General features: G+C 24.8%; 3 protein-coding genes and 1 long non-coding RNA gene across 10 annotated transcripts in view; 3 read left to right on the top strand and 1 right to left on the bottom strand.

Annotated features, from left to right (window-relative positions):
* Positions 1–2124: 2124 nt before the first annotated feature.
* Positions 2125–3758, top strand: LOC126895437 (uncharacterized). Its single transcript, XR_007701653.1, has 3 exons — positions 2125–2283; positions 3306–3450; positions 3510–3758. It is a non-coding gene; the product is annotated as an uncharacterized LOC126895437 (long non-coding RNA).
* A 1601-nt stretch (positions 3759–5359) lies between these two features.
* Positions 5360–14567, top strand: LOC126906753 (peroxisome proliferator-activated receptor gamma coactivator 1-alpha-like). 7 transcript variants are annotated; one of them, XM_050687591.1, is made up of 13 exons: positions 5360–5774; positions 5969–6041; positions 6106–6166; positions 6929–6987; positions 8034–8128; positions 9381–10037; positions 10107–10337; positions 10397–10462; positions 10526–10658; positions 10718–10846; positions 10925–11050; positions 11113–11261; positions 14335–14567. In XM_050687591.1, exons 2-13 carry the CDS (start codon positions 6022–6024, stop codon positions 14490–14492), a joined length of 1884 nt encoding a protein of 627 aa, XP_050543548.1. In that variant the 5' UTR covers positions 5360–5774; positions 5969–6021; the 3' UTR covers positions 14493–14567. The 7 variants fall into 7 exon arrangements, with proteins under 7 accessions (XP_050543548.1, XP_050543539.1, XP_050543588.1 ...); XM_050687582.1 differs by having other exon boundaries at positions 5361–5780; XM_050687631.1 differs by having other exon boundaries at positions 5362–5780; positions 9669–10037.
* Positions 14554–16883, bottom strand: LOC126906790 (exosome complex component CSL4). The gene is made up of 6 exons (XM_050687645.1): positions 16538–16883; positions 16295–16410; positions 16157–16228; positions 15096–15269; positions 14807–14888; positions 14554–14748 (listed from the first exon to the last, which is right to left on the bottom strand). Exons 1-6 carry the CDS (start codon positions 16563–16565, stop codon positions 14636–14638), a joined length of 585 nt encoding a protein of 194 aa, XP_050543602.1. The 5' UTR covers positions 16566–16883; the 3' UTR covers positions 14554–14635.
* Positions 16884–20284: 3401 nt separating this feature from the next.
* Positions 20285–23243, top strand: part of LOC126894865 (uncharacterized) — a 71396-nt gene continuing 68437 nt past the window's right edge. The window contains exon 1 of the mRNA XM_050666168.1: positions 20285–20502. The gene's annotated coding sequence lies outside the window, so the exon portion shown is untranslated. The remainder of the gene's footprint in view (positions 20503–23243) is intronic.

Here is a 23243-nt window from a genome sequence, read left to right as displayed (position 1 = left end):
ATTAGTTTTGTAACATATCAATGAACGGATGTTCCGTTAAATGAAATTTCATTGTTGAATGACCATTATCTTGACCTTCGTCGATCATTTCTAAGTTACTTATGATTTGAACATAAATCATATTAAGGAGTTCCATTTTTGTATTAATTAATTAGTTTGGAAACGTTTTAAATACACCAAAGTTATAAGTTTTCATAAGACAATAAATAATATAAATTAGTATACTAAAATCATGATAAGTGTGGTAGATACTAACTTTAAAAAGTTCTTCTAAAACTTTAGTACACTAATATTTTTTAACATACCAACATTCAAAAATACGTTTTTTTAATTTTACACTAATAGTTTCACTAAAATGTCGTGTTTTAGTATATTAAACTGATTAGTACATCGCATTTTAATAAAAACAATAATGACATGAGTACTTAAAAACAAAATACATTAAAGTTTTATTTTGGTTACTTAATTTATTAATAAAATATATAATTTAACAATTAAAAATGATAATCACCAACAACTTAGTTAAAATTAAAAATTAAAAGAAGTTTTCTTAATTTTTCTGTAAAAAATTACAAAATTTCATTATTTTATCATTATAAAATTTTTACTAAGAGCTCTGACGGAATAGTAAACTTTGATTATTGAAAATATTTGGTTGAATATGATGGATTTAATCACATAAAATTATGTTACAAATTAACAAAAGGCTATTTACAAAAAATGAATGTAAAAATAGCCATGGTCATGAACAAAAATATGCAACATATATTCTACCTTTGTATAGTTTTTTAGAAAAACTGTTGAGGGTTGCATAAAAGAATTAATGAAACGGTGAGATATTAAATTTAAAGATTATGGTCTTACAATAAATTTTATACGAAAAATAAATAATTTAGCTGTCATCATGATTCAAATAATGAAAAATTTGGGTTAAATGCAAAAAAAAGAGATTCTTATAATAATAAAGTAAAAAAATCACTCCACAATTAAAATTGATATTTATAAAATATAGTACTATTAAATATTAAAATTAAAAATTATAATGTTTCAATATTACATTAATATCATGTTTTAAGAGAACATTGAATAAATGGCAACGAGGTTAATCAAAAAATAACTAACATAAAATAATGAAGTATAAATGATAAATAGTTTAAACATAATAACAATGTACAAACGTGTATTGAAAATTATTGAATGCATATTCGACTTATTAATCATAAAACTTAAAATTAGTAGCTCCCTAATTATTTTAACACTTGGTCATAATTTTTAATTTTAATTTAAATATTAATTTTTACTTTATTTTATAAATATGTAAAGAGTTTCATTGAAAAATCATTTTTCAAAAATCCTAGTTGATTGATACTAGACCAAAGTTTTCGATAGTCAAACAGAATAAATATAGTTTAAAAAAATTACGCTTTTAAAGCACATGGAACTAAAAATTATTTTTAACTTTTTAGTTTCATATGCTATGAAAGCGTATTTTTTTAACTATATTTTTTTACATAAATAGCTACGGTATGTATGTTTTAAAATATTATCGTATGTAATATGACTATAATCGTTATGAACTCGATCATGTTTTCATAAAGTTTCATGTACTGTTCCATCGAATTTTTTCCCTGGTTTGTCGACTTAATGATGGTAGTTACTATCAATATCATGGTTGTAACGGGTAACAAGGAACAGGGTTCAATTCAGGAGAGAGAGTCTGAGAAACGGCTACCACATTCAAGGTAGGTAGCAGGAGTGCAAATTACCCACTCCCGGCACGTGGAGGTAGTGTCGAAAAATGACGATACGGGACTCATCTGAGGCCCCGTAATCGGAACGAATACACTTTATATCTCTTATGCAAATAAAGCGTGTAAATATTTAAATTTTAATAGTAATTAGTATATATATATATATACATATATAGAAAAGCGACTTAGGTACGAAAATATATCATATACAGTTAATAATAATCGTCGCACAATATCGCAGCACTTTCGCTGGCGTCGGCGACACGGTGTCCGACATGATCCTCTGGCGTCGAAAAGTTAGCAACGTTGATGGCGCGAGTGCGGATCGGTTCGTCGAGTTTGAACTTGCTGTACTTTGCACCGTTGCGTATGGCACGCGGTATTGGTCAGTCAAACAAAAATACTCATAGTAGGGCGACGGCTGAAAAGGTGGCACGAATGCGTACGACAGTCTAGTGTCAAGGCCACAGGCGACGGGATACGCGAGAATCTATAACACGTAGCGCGTGGAGAGTTACAAACAAACATACAGGTAAAACTAATATAAGCGTGTTAAAAAGGGTTAATATTACCGTTAAATGATATAAAAGAACTAGCAGAATATTACAATAATATAAACGCTGTGTCTATATCCTGCGCCAATCAGGTCTATTATATCACCGACCCCTGTGATAACAACTGGGCGTCCACGAAGACTTTATAAATATTGTATCTATTTTTAAAAATAATAGCGTTATAACCGCGTAAAATATTTACATTTATTTAATAAAAGAATTTCTTAAGTAATTGATTCAATTATTCTATCTATTATTAATAAGAACTAATTCAGGTATTTGGGGTTCGTTGAATATTTGAGGCTCTTGATCAAAACCAAGAATCGGAAGCTATCCGACGTCTGCCCATATATTGTCCCTATCTTCTTATATGAGTTTTAATTAATTGAATGGGACACAGGCAATCGTTTACCTTAGTTACTAGAGTGATGTTATAAAATAAAGTTAAACTATTGTTTTACGTCAATGACAAATTCAAGTTATATTTTAGAGGTTCAGTAAATATAAGTTATATGTAATATACAAGAAGTCTGACCTGAATCCTAGTACAGTTGGTTAAAAGGTATATCTAAGTGAGACGGAGTTGATTGGCTATAATGCCAATTGACGATAGACGAGTCGTTGAATAAAACAAGTGAAGTTATTAATAATATAAATAAAACAAAAGTGATAGCATCGAAAACTATTTCTACAACGACCACTTAAACACAACGTTTGTTCGAAGTCAGTAGTTCCGGCCTAAAGACGTGAGATCAGCATCTCCCTCTATGCTAATTAATATATATTACGAATCAAGTAAATAGAAATAAAACGTGTATAATATAAGTAATAAGAACACAGTAATAAGTGTTCTTACATAGAGTATTATTATATTCATATAAAATGTGACATTACAAGTGGGAGACGCATATATTTCATTCTTTTTTGTCGAGCAATGTTACTAGTATACAAAAAAAAAACAAGTTTAAAGACTTTTTTATTAGTGAATGTATATTTTTAGAAGTTACCAAAAAAAATACCCTAAGCGATTGGTGAAGACTCCAGAAGAATTGAAGTACTATTTTGTATTCATAGAGGAATTAACAAGAAAAAGAAATCATATCAAGATAAAAGAGTATCATCGTCAGCAAACATTCTTTTTAAATGTAATAAATTTTATATATTATTTAAAATTTTAAATAATGTACCACGTATGTTTTTCTAGAATAATTCAACAAGACTGTTCTTCATATAATTATGTGAGAATTAATGATAATGGAGATAAATTAAAAGTAAAATGTGTGGTAATCACAATCACGAGATAAATGAAATATTGATTAATAACTTACCAAATCAAATTGGTCGGTAATATAACTGATATCCGACCACTGCACGACGAAATGCGTTTTTATCTTTTGAACCCCCCTTGTATAAAGGGAAATGATTTGATTTAAAAAAAATGGAGGGTCGATTGAAAGAGTTATATAAATATTATTTATCATAAAATAAAATGTATAAATATAATGTAGAATTATAAAGTTAAAAATATAAAAAAGAATTTTTTATAAAAATTGTATTTTTTAAAATAATTTTGATGTTTGTTTTCACCATGGAATCAAAATAAAGTCAGAATTTTTTTTTTCATATTAATAAATATGCTTTAATATGAAAAAAAAAATTACCTTTCATTTTCTATATTTTTTTTATAAATCTGACCCTTTACCTGCCAACAGGGGGGATTAAAAACGACAACTTTTTCACAAAAAATTAAAGCTTATGTAACATATATGTTACATAAGCTTACCTCATGCATCTATAAAAAAAAATTATATTAATATGGTTTTTTTTCAAAAAGTTATGATAGTTTTAAGTAAAAAAAATTGAAAAAATGTTGTAAATTGGTGACTTTTATAATTGTAATTTTTTTGGAGATATTCTCCCATTTACGGAGAACGAGGGAAATTTTTTCAATTTTTGAGGGTAATGTCTTCGACTAGATACGATTTGTAATCTTTTGACGTATCGTTAAAAGAAATCGATTCGGTGAGAGCTAAAAAAGTGGTAACAGATACAAAAAAAAAACTCATCATTGTAAAATTAATTACTTCTCAGTTTCGCATCGAAGCCAATATGTGTACAAATTACAAAAAATGTTTGATCATCGATAATGTCGAAGTTTATACTACGTTTTATATCTTATTAGATGTTGGAGTAAAATTCGTCGTGGTTATGGTAAGCTATGTTATTAAATAGTCGGAGTAACGGACGTTCGAAACAATTACTACTTTGTCAAATGTCAAATGAAAATGTCGAAGCATTATCAGTTCGTGGCAAAGTCGTTTTCCTAATAATTATATCTATTCTTTATTTATCGTCCAGAATTTTCGTGGATAAATATAAAAGTAATTTAAAATAGGACCTAAATCCCATTTAACACTAGATTTTTGAGCTTTCATCGGGTAGGCAGCAATCCTATCGTTCAACATAATTGAAGTAAGCGTTTGGGTCATATATTTTAAACGCGGTGAAAAGATATTTTAATGATCTACCTTAATGGTACGTTTTCTTTTTCTTGTCAATATATGTTATATAAGATGCAAACAGTATTACATCTGATTAGGGTATATAAATAAAATAAATGTTTTAATAGGTATCAATACAAGTAAATATCGATACTTTTTTTCGATATTTTTACTAAAATTGATTTATAAATACGATTTGATAGCGAGTAAAAATATCAATATAATTCTTCCAATATAACATCCCTATCCATGGTTATATTTACTATCATATTATGTCATAGGTATAAGGAATAAACTAATTTGCAAATATCTGATAACAACTGAAGCCAAATAGCCGCCATTTTTTTGAACATATTTTCTATATTAAGTATACAAATATTCATGTTATCAAGAACATTTTTGCTCTGATAACAAAATAATTTGTGCACGAAGTATTGAAAAAAAGTTCGTATTTAAAAAAAATGGCGGCTTTTCGGCTTCACCAACGAACACACGTAATATAAGCTAGTTAGCAACCTAACTTATTATCTATATCTATGCGTTAACGAATTTTACTTCTTATCAGATATATAGTGAGATAATATTTTATATAATAACCACGTGTGGTTGGTCATTGGAAGAAGCAAGAACAATATTTTGACAAAAACGGAGACTGTTGTGTCGGCTATTGAAATAGCTAGGTTTAACCTTAATACATTGTAATTTATTATATTGAAAATTAGTTTATAAATCCCGTATACTAGTTCCTAAACCAAGCTGTTCCAAAATATTTGTGCCTCAATATTATTTGAACATTAGAAGCGCGCCATCAACAGCAACCCGAAAGCGATAAGCCGTGAAATGTGTAATTGTGCTAAACATTAAATATCCATTAAAAAAACAAAACTTTGGAATTAATAACAAATTGTATCTGTTTTCGATTCGATTGAATCTGTCAGTCGTATCACTACATAGCCTTAAAGACTAAGGTTAGGGTAAGTCTGCGTTAAAAAAAGTTGTGAGATATCAATTATTGTTTGAAGTGTTTATTTTTAAAAGATATATAACAAATGCCTTTTTTTATAAATTAATTTATGGTAGTGTCAGTTTTTTTTTGTATTCAAACAATTTGTATAGATATATTAATGCATAAATTTATTATATATCTATAATTATAATATAGGTATTAATTAAAAGTACTTGCAAGATAATTATACTTTCTGTTTTTACAACAATATGTATTCAGACTTTTTTGAGTAAGTCTCAATTTAAAAATTTATAGGTAATTTTATGTCAGTAAATGGGTCTTTTTTTTTATAGGTCCTCTTCTAAAGATTGTTTTTCATTTAGTGACCAACCTACTACGTATGACATGGCTGAGGTTGTTATTGATTTAAATATTGATTTAATAATAAACTTACTTACAGAATAATTAAATATATTATAACAAGTCAAAAACTTCTAATGAATTAACTCGTTTTTATTTAATATTTTTTTTTAATGATTATTGATATATAAGTAATTTCAAATTTTATCATTATTTATTTTTATTTTTTACTTGAAAAAGTTATAGGTAACCTTGTTAGCCATTGCTTAATATTATGTACTACATTAAATGTTTGTCATACATACTCTTAAATTTAAATTTCTATCCAAAATTAATTATTCATCAATCAATTTTTTTTTTAAGTTTAAACAATGTCAACTTTTTTAAAATTAAAAAAACTGATATAAACATTTTTAAGATGAAACGTCTACTTTATCTAAACAAAAAAAATGAACAAAAACTAATTGATTTGTTTGAAGTTATTTGTTTTATTGTGTTAGATTGAATCACTTTATACCTATTTTAGAGAGCGAATTTATATGCATTTATAATTTTTTTTTAGCCATTTGAAAGGGACACAAGTTTGTGAAAATTTATTATTGGAATATACAGTAGCATAGTATATTTTTTTGTTTTAAAAGTGAATGTATCCCCTAATCACCTTAAATAAAATGACCTTAGTTAGATCATAATACTAAACTTTTAATCCAATACAAATTTGTACTGGTTGATTATGTTTGGAATAACTTAACAATATTTATAAATGCATATAAATCCTCTCTTTGTATATATTGATAACTTTTTTTTTTCTTCTAGATGAATGAGCTTACCAACCAAGTTAACTTAGATTATATTTTTGACTCATACTATTCTTCGTAAGTAAAATTTATTTAATAAGTTTTATCTTCCTTTTCAACCTATTAATAGCTACAAAACCATTTTTATCCCGTCTCTTCCATTTGTCTTTCCATTTTCATACAGATGTATGACCATTTTCGTAAAAAGCATCATGTTCCTATCGCAGAAGACATTAATAGTGCACTGTACTCAACCTTCTCCGTAGTATACATCAGTTTAATTGAATATGAATATCTATTTATCAGTGATGTACTTAGAATGATTAAAACAAATTTTATAAACATGTAATGTCTAGAGCCCTATATATAATAACAAAAAAAATGTTTTAAATTTTTTATCTGCCAATGGGTTTATTTATGATGAATTATATAATTTAGAATTCTCAGTCTATAAAGCTTCATGTAAAATTTATAGTTTATTTTATAATAATAAAGACGATATCTTCTTAAATTATGATTGCATCATTTTATATAATTATTAATTTTTTCTTTTTCTATTTTAATAGAAGAAATTGCCCAAATATAATAATAGTTTTTGTTAACAAACAATTTTAAGTATATACATTAATTTATTTTCATAATCATCTATATGTATGTCTTCTTAGAGATTTTGAAATGTCCCATATTAAACGTCTATCCCATCATTTTGGTACTTTAGTAGAATTGGAATGTAATTACTTTTTAAACATTTTTCAGGAGGGACAAAAAATTGATTAATTATATTACATATACATTTCATTTGTACTGTTTTAATTTAAAAAATATATTTATTGTCTTATCTTTAAAAAAAATATTAGTAACAAAACTAAAAGAAAAATTGTATTTATGTGATGATATCATACATAATAATTACATACACTAAATCTCTTATTTACTTCAATAGTAATTTTTAAAAAATTGTATTTACAAGCTATTATTATTAAAGTATCAATGTGTTATTCTCCTCTAATTTAATAATATTTCTAAAAAAATATCTCTTCTAATGAAAAACAAAACTGCTTTACTGTTGAAAGTGATATAATTAATATAATTATTAACTTTAATTAAAACATTTATGTGAACAGAGTTTCAAGATATAATACTGGTTTTGAACTTCCAGAAGACTGCCAAAACATGAGCTTTTCAGAACTTTTTGATCAAGAACTATTTAGTACCAATGGTAATGATTAATTAATTTTAATTTAATACATGGTGTTTTGAAGGGTATATAGCCTATAATATTAGAACAAGTGTTTACTCTGTATAAAATGTCATATACATTGTACAAATTTGCTAAATGTACATTGTACAGAGTGATTCTTTTTACTCTATCCACACAATTTCTCTTAAAATACAAGGTCTTTTGATAAAAAAGATCTGGGTTTTTGTTAGTTTCACATGTATTTCCATTGAGCTGTTATATAATAATTTTCAGGTTCATTCCTTATATCTTATAGGGGTGTGAACTTCATTTTTTTAAATGGCAATATTGTTACCATTAAAAAAAATAAGCTTATAAAATAAAAAATGACGTTTTAGTTGATAACAATTTTTGAACCAGTATTTCAGAAGTTATTAACAATTTAAAGTAATGACTAGAAGTGAGGAGTGGGTGCTGCTATTTTATCACTAGTTATTTCCTAGTCGTACTCTTCTTCTTGTGTAGGTATGAAAATAAGTAACTTCTGAAGTATTTGTCCAAAAGTTGTTATCAACCAGTAATTTTTTATTTCATAAATTATATTAATATGTAAGTTGCCACTAAAAAAATAAAGTTAACACCGTTATAAGATTTAAGGGAAGAAACTAGAAATTATTTTAGGATAGATAAATGGAAATACATATGTTACTAACATAGACTGAAAAAAATATTTTCAAAAAACTTAATGCTTTAAGAGTAATTAAGTGGCTAGCGTTAAAAGAGTCTTCTTATATACTTTGTACTTATTTTATTAAAACACCACTAGTTGTTATGTTAAATCATAATCATGGCAATGAATAGTTATGTTTAGGACAAGTTTCTATTAAACTTAGTGATTTTGATGGAATAATATTGAATTAATATTTTTGGTAGGATTTTGTCTCAATATGGTTTCATTTTATATAATTTAATCTTTCATTAATTTTCAAAAATTAAGTTGATAAACTATAGTAAATTGTGTCACAAACCCAATTCATTCAATTGATAAAAGCAATAAACTTTTAGAGCATGACAGCATATAAATTGTCCACTGTTCCACATTATACCCCATTTTTATTACTTAATTAATATTTGAATTTAATTCTTAAATAATGAACTATATTAACAAATAAATTTTTCATGTTTTTTTTACTGAATATCAACTTCAAAATGTTTTAATTAATTTTCAGGCTTATTAAAATAATTATTGTTTGATAATTACTTAAAGTTTTTGTGTTAATAATTTTTTTAGACAATAAAGACTGTAAACTTACTATTAAAATTGAAAAAGAAGAATCTTTAACGCAATGTTATTCAGCTGAAAATTCCCTAGATGAAGTGTATAATAATGGAAATAGAATAAAAAATACTAAAACTAATACTCCTTTGTCCATAAATGCACCTAATTTTGTGAATTCAAAGCTAGGCATTAATAGAACTGCAATAAAACCTGATATTAATTCTGATGATGTCCATAGCTTACTTCACAATCCATTCCATGAGACTAATTTAATTTTACCAAAAAATATTTCTTTAAAAGTTGAAACATCTAAATTAAAATGTGAAGTAAAAACTGAGCCAGTTGAAGAAATAGTCGAACAAAATAATTATGCAATGAAAATGAACACTCACAGTCTCAATGTAGAAAATCCCTCTAAACTTGAGTCAGATGTACAACAAAATTATTGGACTGGAGTATCTACAGAATCACAAAGTTCAGAAGACAATGTTACTACTATTGTAAAAGAAGAAGTTATTATAAAAACTGAAAATGTTCCTGTTGAAAGTACTCTAAAGTTTTCTTCTGCTAATGATATAAAGAAAGAAATGATTTTAGAAACTGAAAAAAAAAAAATTTCTTGGGAGGAATTTAGAGCTAAAAGAGGAAAAGACTTAATAAAACCTATAGGTGATTTTCATTAAATACCTAGACCCCTCCCCATTAAAACATAGTTCACTTATGTCATAATAATTTTAGAAATTAATGAAGAATTAGATGCTAATGTAACAACAGATAATCACAAGTTAGAAGCTATTAAAAGAGAGTTTGATCGTAATACTGCTGAACACTTTATTGGTCAAAAAAGAAAAATGGAAAACATAGAAAAACAAAAACCTCATGTGAGAGTTAGAAGTGATGAAGATGATGAACTTCAAAAAAAGAGAATGAAAATTGAATATATAAAAAAGTTGCTTCCATCTTCATTTGGTAAAAAAAAAAAATGTTTTTAATTTTATTTAATTTTATTATTCTCATGTTGTGTTTAGCTTCAGAAATTGCTAAAACATCAAGATTTTTAAAGGGAAGTGAAGTGGAGAACAAAGACATTAAAGGTAATCAATTCTATACTTTTTATATATTTTTTAAATTAATTGTATTTTACTTAAATTTTATAGTAAATTCAAATGATTCAAATGATAAATCTCATATAAAAAATGATGATCCTTTACATTTAAAAAAAGATGAAAAAATTACCAAAAAAAATTATCAATCTAGATCTTACACATCATATCTTCGTAATTCATCTAGGTTTGAATTTTATTAATAAATATTAGTTGAAAAAACTTATTATATACATTTTCTTGTAGGTCTGATTATTGTAATAAAAATAGCCGAACGTCTTCAATACTTTCCAATTCTGAGGAATATTACCGTAGTAGAGTAGATTTGCCTTTAAGTGGACAGTATAGTCAAAATATGCGTAGTACTAATCAAAGGTAATGCAAATTTGTATTAAGTGTTACAAATTTACGATGTAAGAATATATACAATTATTGAATACAATAATTATATAGACCAAAAGAACAGAAAAGAGTCGTATATGTTGGACAAATACCGATAAAATATGGCAAACGTTACTTGTACAATCGTTTTAAAGAATTTGGAACAATACAATCTCTTACATTACACAAAAAACCTGAGTAATTATCTGAGTCTATTTCAATTATATTTTTATTTAAAATTTTGTTCAAAATTATTTTAGTTTTCGTGTATATTATGCTTTTGTAACATACTCTGAAAAGTCTGAAGCTGAAAGAGCAATTAACCATGGAAATGATGATCAAAATCAAGTTCAACTTGATATTAGATTTGGTGAACGCAAACAAACCCAAACACCTTATTATGATCTAGGTGAGTATATTTATATTATTGAATTCTTGTCAAAACTCACCAACTACAAATAACTATATATAATATGTCTAAATTTTGATCTACTAAATATTTTGCGTTATTTTTTTTTTTAATTTATGCATTCTTAGATTATGTTAGAACTTTTATTACTTCTTTTAAATAATAAATATAAAACTATTTTTTTCAAAATAGCCATTTTTTAAAATTTTCTTACAATGATTTTAAGTTTAGTATTTAATAAATTACTAGCATTTTAATATATAGGTGAGTATATAGTACGAGTAGATTAAGCATTATAAATATACACCAGTACGAGCTATACTTATCAGTACTACATAGTCACTTTGTGTATTAAAATGCTAATAACTCAATAAATACTCGTCCTAAAATTGTTGTTATTCACTAACAATTTTTGTAAGAAAAAAGTCCAAAAAGTAACTGTTTAATTTTTTTTTGTTATTTTAGCTTCAATGCAATGCTAAGAATGTATAAACTTTATTGTTATGCGTTTATTATTATTTTTTTGTGCACGTCTGTTACTACTTATAACTTAACTCTCAACAATTTTTTTTTAACAATGATTTAAAAGAAGAAGAAGCATATGTAGTTGATGACATTTTCCTTAAAAATTGTAAAAATGTCCATGTCTTTTGTAAATGAGTGAAATCTCCAAAAAAATTACAATTATTTAAATTGATAAATGTTGACTTTTTTTTAAATCTTTTTTTTTAAACTGTTGTAACTTTTTGAAAAATGAATGAACCAAATCAATTTTTTCTATAAATAATTTAGGTATTTATTTTTCATTTGGTATAAAATTTTTGAACGATTTAAACCTGTCAATTGGGGAGATTCTAAATAGTAATTTTTGCACAAAAAGTTAATTGTTTTAAAATTTTCTCAAAATAATTTCGTTCTTTAAACATATGTTAAATAAAAGCTCATTTTGCATACTATAATTTTAAAGATAAATTTTATCTCAACTACTTGTTATTTTTACCATTACAGTATCATGTAGTCTTAAAGTGCATAAATTATTAAAAAAAGTCACATAAAATATTTATTCGATCAAAAGTTTATTTAGTTTAAATTGTTTTTATATTTCTTCAATTATTAACTAATAACTGCTTTTTAGAATTATCCCTTTTAAAGGATTACAAACTTTATATATTTAAATGGCAACATACATATTTAACTAGCTTATAAAATAGATGATATAATTTAGAACAGAATTGGTTAATAACAACTATTAAATCAGTATCTTAGAAGTTATTAACAATTTTAGTTATGACTGGAAGAGATGAGAATTGGGCGCTGCTAATTTTATCATTAGTCAATTCCCGACCATATTCTTCTTCTCGGCTAGATATAAAAATGAGAGCAACTTCAAAAGTACTGGTCCTAAAGTTGTTATAGACCAGTTATATTCTGTTTTTAAGCTCGTCAAATGTGTATTTTCCCATTTCAAAAAAAAAAAAAAGCTGAAATCCATTAAGTTTTAGGGGACTTATTAGCTGATAAATGAAAAATTATATGCAACTAAAGAAATAAAAAATATTTTTTTTTAACATTGTATTTATTTTGAGAATACTCGAGTGGCTTATGATAAACGATTCACCCTGTAAATACTGAGTGGCGTCGCAGACCTAACTATTAACTACTTATAACTTTTAATATAAGTAGAATTTTGTTGAAATTCATTAATTTTTAAAACATTATAATGGTGAGAGTTTTTTTTTATGTTTGTCCATATTAATCTATCAACTTTAATTGGACCGATTTTAATGTTTAATATGCCAAAAGAACCCAATTTTAATGTAGATGAACCTTACAATGCCAAAAAATTGAAGTTACCCCTCAATTTCGGAAATTAAAAAAAACTTAAAATACCCCACCTAAAAAAATGACATTTGTAAAAATTAAAAAAACATTCCATTTTAAAACTGCTATAACTTTTTTGAAAGCTCTGATCTCAATGAAATTCTAATAATATATACTAGAGATGATAAACTTTCTTTTGGTTTGTTTTTTTTTTATAAAAATGTAATGTAAAAAAAATCTTTTCAATTTGTTTTTTAAAAATTCTTCAAAAAGATTTACAACTTCTAACTTATACCAAATTAAAGCTTTTAAATAAATAGACTTTTCTTCTATGAGAAATCAGTGTTTGAAGTAAAAAAATATATATTGTTCTTTTTTTTTCTTCGCCTTAATCCTAACTACTTGGGGTTGTCCACCCTTATCTTAAACTTCCACTTGACATGACCTCCCACCTCATCTACGTTTACATCAGCTGTCTTCATATCACATTCAATAATATCCTTCCATTTCTTTTTTTGTCTTCGTCTACCTTTTCTTTCTTCAACATTAAGTTCCATAACTGATTTTACAGCTTCCAATTCATCTCTTCTCATAACTAACATGACCAAACCATCAAAGTCTATTTTCTCTCATCTTATCCACGACGCTACACCTATACTCCCTCTTATAAATTCGTTCCTTATCCTGTCTTCTCTAATCACTCCACTCATCCATCTAAGCATTGTGCTGTTTTTTTATTTTTATTTAATACTATAAGAAAAATATAAACTATTTTTTTTATTTTCAAAATTTTGAAATAGCCTTTTATGAGATTTTTTATTAACAACTTTACGATAAGTACTTATTAAATTGTTTGTAACCCAATATGTACATATCTTAAAGTTGTTATCAATCCATCACATTTATAAGTAAAGCTTTATAAATTGAAAAATTAAAAAAAAGTATTTTTTATTATTAAAAACTAATAATAAAAAAAATGTTTTTAACCTAGTGTAAGAATACAAAAATTGTTAAAAAAAAAAAATTTAACAGTTATAAGAATTGTTAGTTAGATTTGTTCTATTCTTTATATATATTATTTTTCTATCTGAAAAGCAATGCTTAAAATAGAGAAAATAGGGAGGCCCAACAAAAATAAAATTATATCTCTATAATATACTCTAAGATGTTATTGACTGAGTAGGTTTTATGTTTCATTTGATCGATAAAAAAAAAAATTTATGTATAATTTTTTTTTCAATTTAATATTTAGATGACGAGTGGTTAACTGATTGGTACAGTTATAATCAACCTCCTGCAGTGGTAAAAACGCAAAGTCCTGAGCAAGTTACTTTTGAAGAAGAACTACAAGAGTTTTATAAACTTGCTCAAATAAAAAAATTAAATCAAATTAAAACTCCAGTATCTTGACGTATACTTGTTTTATTTCACCATGTAGTGATGGAATAAAATGTAATAAACTTTGTTAAAATTTTTCTTTTCAAATATTTGTTTTTATTTGTCAGTATTCTATAAAAAAAAAAATATTGGTATACATATATGATAAAGATTTTTCAGAACGATCCTTTGAAATTTTCTTGAACAATTTTAGCAACTTTACGACATTCTACAGTACCCGTTTTTGTACACTGCATTTCAGTCCAACTTAAAGGAATCATTGGATGTCCTAAAAATAATATTGCATAGTATTTTTAGAATAAGACAAATAAAACAGAATAACTTACCGTATTCACTACATGCTATAACTACACCAAGTTCATTTTCAGCTGTAGTTAATTTGAAAGTGTGGGCTTCAGTCATTGGAAGCTATGATAAGAAAAATGTTGATAAAAAATGTCAAAAATTAATTTAACTACACTAATTAATTCTTATTTTACATTAGAATAGTAAGTATACATAAAATAGGATGAAGTTTGTAACAAATCATTTACTCTAGGAACATTTATAAAAACTGTATTAACACACATTTAAAACTCTCTTAGTTTCCCTGAAAAAAAAAACAAACTGACTTACAATTTTAGCTAAAATTATGTCTCCTGGTCTAAAACATTGTAACATTTCAATTTTATCTATTTCTTTTGTCCGAACATCCTGTTTTCTTATACTTCCTCTATATGTTTCATTTAACTCGTGTCCACTAACACTCGTAATTAAACATTTACACATATCTTGATTTAGTGTGGTTATCTAAAAAATAGAAAAATAAATGATGAGATTTTTAATTTTAGTTTTGACAATAAAAATTAAAAGTAATATTTTGTACATAGAAAAATGGTAACGTAATGTCATAGGATTATCATTGAACTAAACTATCACTAACTAATATACAAAAACCAATAATGTAAAGTATTATTCAAGCTAGCTTTAAAAATTTCAGTGTAGAGAATAAGTTAATGAAGAAATTTTGTTTTTTTTAACTTGTAGTATATTATATTATTTTTTATTTAATAGATATTTAAAGGATGCAGGACTTCCTGAACATTTTTAAAAGTTATGTTGAAAATGTCTACTTTTTCTATGTAAGTTTCCAGTTTTAGTTAGCTGTTTTTAAGTATAAAATTGTGTTTTATTATTAAGATATTTTATATTCATACATTTTAAAACTATGTAATGATGATAAATTTGACCAAAAACACAATTTAATAGGATGATACGTCGTTATTTATTTCAACAATAAAATTATTTTTTATAACTTGTCCTAATAATAGAGTAATACATTATTTCGTTTTATTTTTGTTATTAGATAAGTTTTCTATATTATTAAAATATAATTATAATTTCTTAATTTTTCGCCTTCCCCCTTACTACAGTTCTACATGTACAATAGCTATCTATAATTGAGATAGCTATACAAAATATTGAATTTATTACCTTAAAATAGCATTGTTTAAGATTTTTAAATAACAAAATTTTGTATTTATCACTGATATAAGTAATACTCAATTGAAGAGTTATCAATTTCCATAAATACAGTAATTTAGTAAAAAAATTTTATGAATTTAAAATGTATTAATATATAAAGAAATTAAACTGAATTAAATTATCAGTATATTTTTAATTGAATTCTTACGAACCATTGCTGTAACAATATTGCCTGGTGCTGGAACAATTGTTTGATCTTTACTTAGAACTTCTATGACAGATATCTGAAAGTTGTTTAAATATATTTTTATTTTATTTTTTTTTGAGTAATAAATAGTTAGTAACTTTACATTCTCCCTTTTATCGATGTTCACAATTCCTGCTAAACTAGAAAAGATATATTCTTGTCTTTTGTATGTTCCTTTTCCCAAAGTATAAGATGGATCTAGTCGACATAAACGTTGACCTATTTCGTTCAAAAATAGTAAAATAATTTATGATATAATAAACTTGGGTGTTACAAAGTATTTAAATAATAATTATATGTTTTATTATCTTCAGTTCTATTACAAGAAACATATAAAAGGTCTTACCAGGTATACATATTATTTTTTTTTCCATTTTTGAATGTAACACAATCAATGTTACACAGAATTAATAAATAATGGTAATTATAATTTCAGAATAATAGGTTTATTTGTTCTGTTTTTTAATGAATTGCGTTTATTAATTATCGTAAATAATGAACAATTGCAGTTTACATTTTTGATAAAAGATAAAAAATACTGTTTAAATTGAACAACAGAATAAATTAACTATTATTAGGATCGCGTAGAACAACCCAAAATATAACTGTCGGAGAGCTGTACGAATCAAGAAAATACTTATCAGAATGTAAATTATACGGAATAGTTTATCATGGAACAATATCTAAAGGAATGATATTTTAAAGATCGTTATTTAAAAGGAATCATAAATGATAGGAATATTATTTTTCAAAACTTTATCTACTCTGATAGACATTGATAAGGAAAATATTAATCAGTAAAATATATTTTCAATTAATAGTTTTCGGGAAAATAATATTCCAGGACCGCATTGACTTAGAAAATGTATTATCAAATAATAAAAGACAATAATTTTTGTCTAAAAATTAATATTATTTTGTTTTATTAAAGTATAATAGGAACTAAATAAACTTAACTATTTAATGGGTAAAAACTAAAAATTAACGAGTTCATTTTAAATTGAAAAATCGCTTTCTTTTGGGCTTTAATTCATTTCTACAACCAAAACTAGTTACGATGATCCAATCATCGGTATCTTACTATAAGTGAAAAGCAGTTACATGATCATTCTTTTAATTTTCCTCCAAAATCATTGTGAAAAAATTTTTTTTTTGAAGTTAAAAATCATTTGCAAGTAAAATCGTTATTAATATATTATAATATTGATGAAAATATTAGTACCAAGATTCATAGACCTTTATAAATACTCTTTAAGAAGGGTATTTTTCCTTCTTTTTATAAAAAGTTTTATTACTTCAGTTTTTAAATCAATTAAGGTAACACATATCATCATTCCTTACCAAATCTTCATTCCACATGTCATGCAACAGTATATCATATGGTTTTAACAAATCTTTAAGTCGAACGAAGTTGCATTATTATTAATATAAATTTTGACTATGATAATGAGTCTAAACTTAGACATAAATGTTTTTTTGTTAACTAAAATTATCATATTTGTAATAAATGTATAATGTACAAAATTATAATTAATGATATACATAAAAATGTTGTATTCTTCAAAAATAAATACGTATTGTAATTTCTACAAAATTTTATTGTAATATGCCTTATTTACCCTTATGGATGTTAATAAATTATTATTATTATTATAAATGTGCAAAGTCAATGAAAAAAAATATATATATATATATATCAGTTACAATGTTAATGATAATATTTTAAGAAATTTAGGCAACCTATGATACCATGTGATGATGTTTACATTTTTAAGTACTGTTTGACTACGATATTTTTAAAAATAGATAATAGTCAATGTTGTAATTATAAATCTGACGCTTTATTATCAAAAATAAATGTTGTATATTAAACTTAAATATACAAGAAATATAGTAATATGATTAAATACTATTTAATTATATAAAATATTTTTATTTTAAATCATAAAAAATGTGAAAATATTAAAAAAAAATTATGAACTTAAACATAAACGATAAAGTTTGCTTTAAAAAATAAACCATGTCATGATTTTGTTCCGATTTTATAATAATTAATTTGATTAAGAACTAGTACTTATTTTACCTAAACTTTCTAAGTTTTGATTTTAAATACTTATTTTGAGAAGTAAATGAGTATAAAGTGAAAGTTTTTAATATTTGTAAAATTACTCCTATTAATAAATTATAAAAATAATGCATATTATATTTCATTTTGTTATACTTTATAATGCATATTATATCTCATTTTTATTATACTTTAAGAATTTTATTTACTATTTTTCAAATATTTCATAATGTATCAATGTTGTTTAATTATATTTTTCTTGCTGTTATAAAAGTTAGTCAAAATAAGTTTGATTAATAAATAATAATATTTAGTTATTATTACATTTTTAAAATAAATGTCAAAATGTTCATCTGTTTCGAAGAATTTTTTTTCTCTCATGGTAGTTTCCTTAGTAGTCGCTATGTCCATGAGATTTGTGTACATAGTTTTTAGATCAAATGCATTTTTTTTTATTAGTTGCCCTTGTATTTTGACAGCACTCATTCTTACTACAAATATATTCCGTATAACAGGGATTAATTTTAACGACAATTTGTTTTATAATCCAAGATTTTTAACACGAGCACCCCATTCTGTCACTGTTTCATCAGTACGTTGTTTTGACAGATAAAATATATAGCTAAACGCGAAATATGATTTAACCGGTTTATAGTATTAATTTAAAAGGTTTATCAATGTATTGCATGTTTGAAGCTGGTGTGTTAGTTACACATAAGCTATATAAAACGTATGAATTTCTTTACTGACAGAAGATAGCAATGTGGCTTTCTTATATACTTCATTTTCGATTTTATTCGCCAAAAATAAATTTGTCAACTTGACTCAAAAACGGTAATCCATTCCAACTTGATTTATAATTAATAGTCATTACAATCACATATTTAAATATAGAATGACCTAAGGAACGTTTTCCTCATCGCCAATTTGTTGTGTGTAATATGAAAGACAACATCAAATAGTTAAACAGAAAATAAGTCTTTATTGAGAAACAATATAATAATTGTTAATATTTTGTGTGCCGGTGATCGCATTCACGAGTATTGGACTATTAATTTTTATACTAATTACTAATAATTTATATAATATTTATCAATGTACATTTTTAGACAAGCAACATTGTAACTAAGTGCAGTTGAATACAACTATGGGCTAATATTATGAAGTATAAAAATAAATATGTAAGGAATTTTGTACAATTTTTACACCTATAACCTTTACTTAACGTGAAAATATTACGTTTTCTTCTATACTATTTTCAATTCATATTTGTTTGAAATTGTAAAAAGAATACTTGAAAATTCAAATGCTACACAAAATTTACTACTTAAAATAAATAAGATATTTTTTTGCCGAATTTTTTCTTAAAATCTATTTTATAAAATGACTATCTTGAAATTTTCTTCAATGAATTAAAAAAATATTATTTATTATAAAATTTTTATAGCTCTGTCGTATAACAATTATTAAAAAAAAAGTAATCCAAATATAATCTGGATTAAAATTATTAGAATTGTCAGAACATGTTTGACCACCTAATTTACCGTAAACCGACGCTCCAGTTTAAAACTGCAACAACTCAAAAAATTTAGATGTTGAGTTTTGATCTCTAAGTTGTAATTTATTATTTAAAATTTAAAGTTTATAAATCTAAATCAATATTAATTGATTTTATAATAGAGTACATTTTTTTAATTAAATTTTACATTGGAGGTATGTAAACATTCTTTTAAATTTATTATACAGGAAAATTTGATTTTTCGAGTAGTTGCAGTTTTGAACTGGGGCGTCGGTATATCAGCTAAATAGTTAAATAAAAATATTTCGTTAACTAAACGAGTTAGTGCACCACCTTTTTTTATTTAAGTTAGAAATTATAATTTAGATTACACGCGGGTGTTACGTGGACTAGTGGTAATAACTTACTGCTGCTACCGTTGCTATCGGAACACAACAACCCCTATATTAAGATTTTTTTTCTAGAACGAAAATCGCGGGGCGCAGGCAAGCACGCAGTTTGTGCCGTGACGTTGCTTAGGGTGCACGCCATTTGTTATCTTTTATCAGTATGTTGATGTTGTGCTGTATTAAATTGACCATAGTGTATTGTTTCAATTAACCTCATTACAATTAAAATGTTATTTTTGCAACTCTAATTCATAAATTTTACATGAGAAATATTATGTATTTTTATTTATTGTTAAATTAAAAATGTATGTGCTTAAATCGTGTATATGGATTTTTTTGTAAGTATTGTTCAATATATTTCAGTGTTTTAAATGTGAATAGTTTGTTTAAGTTTCACAAAAAAAAAAAACTTTAAATGTAAAATTTAAATAACTTCTCAGCTTTGCATGGAAGCTAAAAAAAAATCGAGGGTATGTTTAAGATTGGTTGGGTTGGGTTTCACATTTTCTAATTAAACTACTAGTTAATATATTGTATTTAGAGTAATTGGTACAGTTACTGAACACACCATAAGTTAACACCAACATTNAGCTTTGCATGGAAGCTAAAAAAAAATCGAGGGTATGTTTAAGATTGGTTGGGTTGGGTTTCACATTTTCTAATTAAACTACTGGTTAATATATTGTATTTAGAGTAATTGGTACAGTTACTGAACACACCATAAGTTAACACCAACATTATTACTTAAAATTTTGACTTTTTTGCATCAAAGTTGAGCAATTTTGGTGATGCTTGACTTTAATGGAAAATTTTAAAACACATACGTTTACATTCAAGGGCGGATTAGGGGGTATTCGACCAAAAAATCCAACCAAACCCATCTCTGTTTTTATTTTTCATTAATTAAATTTAAAAAATATTAAAGCAATTGAGCAAACATGGGTGTCTTAATGTAATAACAACCATATTATTTTTCATTATATATGTAGACTCTCATGGTTAATTATTTTAACCTCTAAAGTATTTTAAAAGTGATTAAAATCACTATCATAAAAAACGCTTCAATGCAAAACTATAAATAGAGTTTAATTTTAAGAAATTGATGGATTATTTGAATAGCAACTTCTATTTCCTTAATTATATTCTGATTAGTAGTACCTCTATGATTTATAAGTATAATATATGAATTGTAAAATTGCTATTCAATAATTTAAAATTGTAATATTTACGTAAAAATTATAAAAAATCATAAAGTAATTATATATTACGTTATTTTTCTGACAAATGCACATAAAAATTAAAGTACTCGATGCAAAATTTTTCAGGAAATAATTTTTTGGTAATTATGAATGATGATATGTGTAAAAATAACCATTGCAAAAAATCATTATTTGTTTTTCATTTTTATCGTAATAAAAATTAATAACTCTTAGTATTAAAAAGATTCTATAAATAAAATATTCAGTATTTAAATAATTTTTTAATTAACTTTTACCAAAAGACTAATCAAAATTTATTATAAAAACCTTACTCAATTGAGCGTATTTTAAAAATTTATTTTAATTGAAAAAATGAATTGTTAAATTCAGGTGTAACCAAAAATAATTTTTTAAAAATTAAATTTAGGTAACATGTTACCAAAATTGTTTGAATATTAAGACCGGTAGTAGCATACACAAACAGTGTAAAAAATTAAAAAATATCAAGTAAAATTATTTAATTTTGTAGTTGAAACCTATTATCATATCAATGAATACTTCAAAAAGCTTACCTTTTTCAAGTATAACATATATTTAAACACCAAGAGTTACGTAGAAATTATTAATATTTCTATTAAAATGACTTATTACGATAAAATACAAAAAATGTAATAAGTGTATTTTATGAAATAAAGATTTTTTTTATAAATTTACGTTAATAGTAATTATATAAGTTCCTGTCAGTAATTCAATCTAAACAAAATCGCTATTTAAATCTTTATCAAATTTTCTATTTACTATATTTATCTAAATTTCTAAAATTAAGGGATTTTTTTCCAATATTTGATGATTATATTAGTTCAATTAGAATAAAATTGGTTCATTTGAACTATTAATAAAAATTTTCAACTCTGCAAAAATTGCATACATATTTGATACTTATTTGTAATTATTATTAATTAGTATAAAATATAGATTATGAAATCTATTTTTTTTAATAAAAAAAAATTAATCGATACAATAATAAAGTGGAAAATACAACAAAAATGTAAATGGGCATTGTAACAGTAACTCTGAGGGTGAAGTGTCATTTGTAGGAATCCCTAGTGTGATTCACTAATGGCCTCATACAAGGAAAACTTTTTGGCTACTCTTTCCCTTACGCATGTGTATGCAATCCCATAGGAATTGCTTTTATATATTTACGTTATATTTTTTGTTTATTTTTACTAGTATGAAAAAAGCATACATACATAATATACTTTTTATAGCAGCTATTGATATACCTTATTAGATTTTTTAATTTTTAGTTCTTAGAAAATACAATAAAATAATTTCCCTGTGAAAGTTGGTCAAGTCTCAACGCCTTTCCCACAAAGAAAGTTCAAAAAGTATTGGTGTCTAAATTGTGGACAAGTTTGCTATTTCTTTTATTAATAAAATTTAATCTCACTTTTATGAGCAATATTTATTCTTTATTCGTATTATGTAATACTTGGCCAGTTTTTGTATATGATAAAAAACAGATTTTGCTGCAATTTTCAATAAATTGTGTTAGGAGATATAAATCTTTATTTTATTCATCTGTTTTTTTCTTTTTCTAATTTTCTACGTAAATTTTTAGCGACTACTGAGCGAGTACTTAGCCAGATAATATTTTTGGCTTCAATGCAAAGCTGAGAAGCTATTGATTTTATCATGATAACTTTTTTATAGTGTCTGTTAATGTAAAAACTCGGTTTCCACTAGGCCAATTTTGATGGCCTATATGTCATATAATTTCGATTTTAATAAAATTGAAATAATAAGTGCTAAACATTGTGTTTTATAATAATTCGATTTAAAAATCTATGCACAGTGGGATAGATGATATCTAACAG

The sequence above is a fragment of the Daktulosphaira vitifoliae genome, unplaced genomic scaffold (genome assembly GCF_025091365.1).
Source record: "Daktulosphaira vitifoliae isolate Bord-2020 unplaced genomic scaffold, ASM2509136v1 Scaffold_1, whole genome shotgun sequence".
Lineage (NCBI taxonomy): Eukaryota > Metazoa > Arthropoda > Insecta > Hemiptera > Phylloxeridae > Daktulosphaira > Daktulosphaira vitifoliae.
Note: the sequence above shows the minus strand (reverse complement) of the source record. Positions and strands in the feature narration are given on the sequence as shown.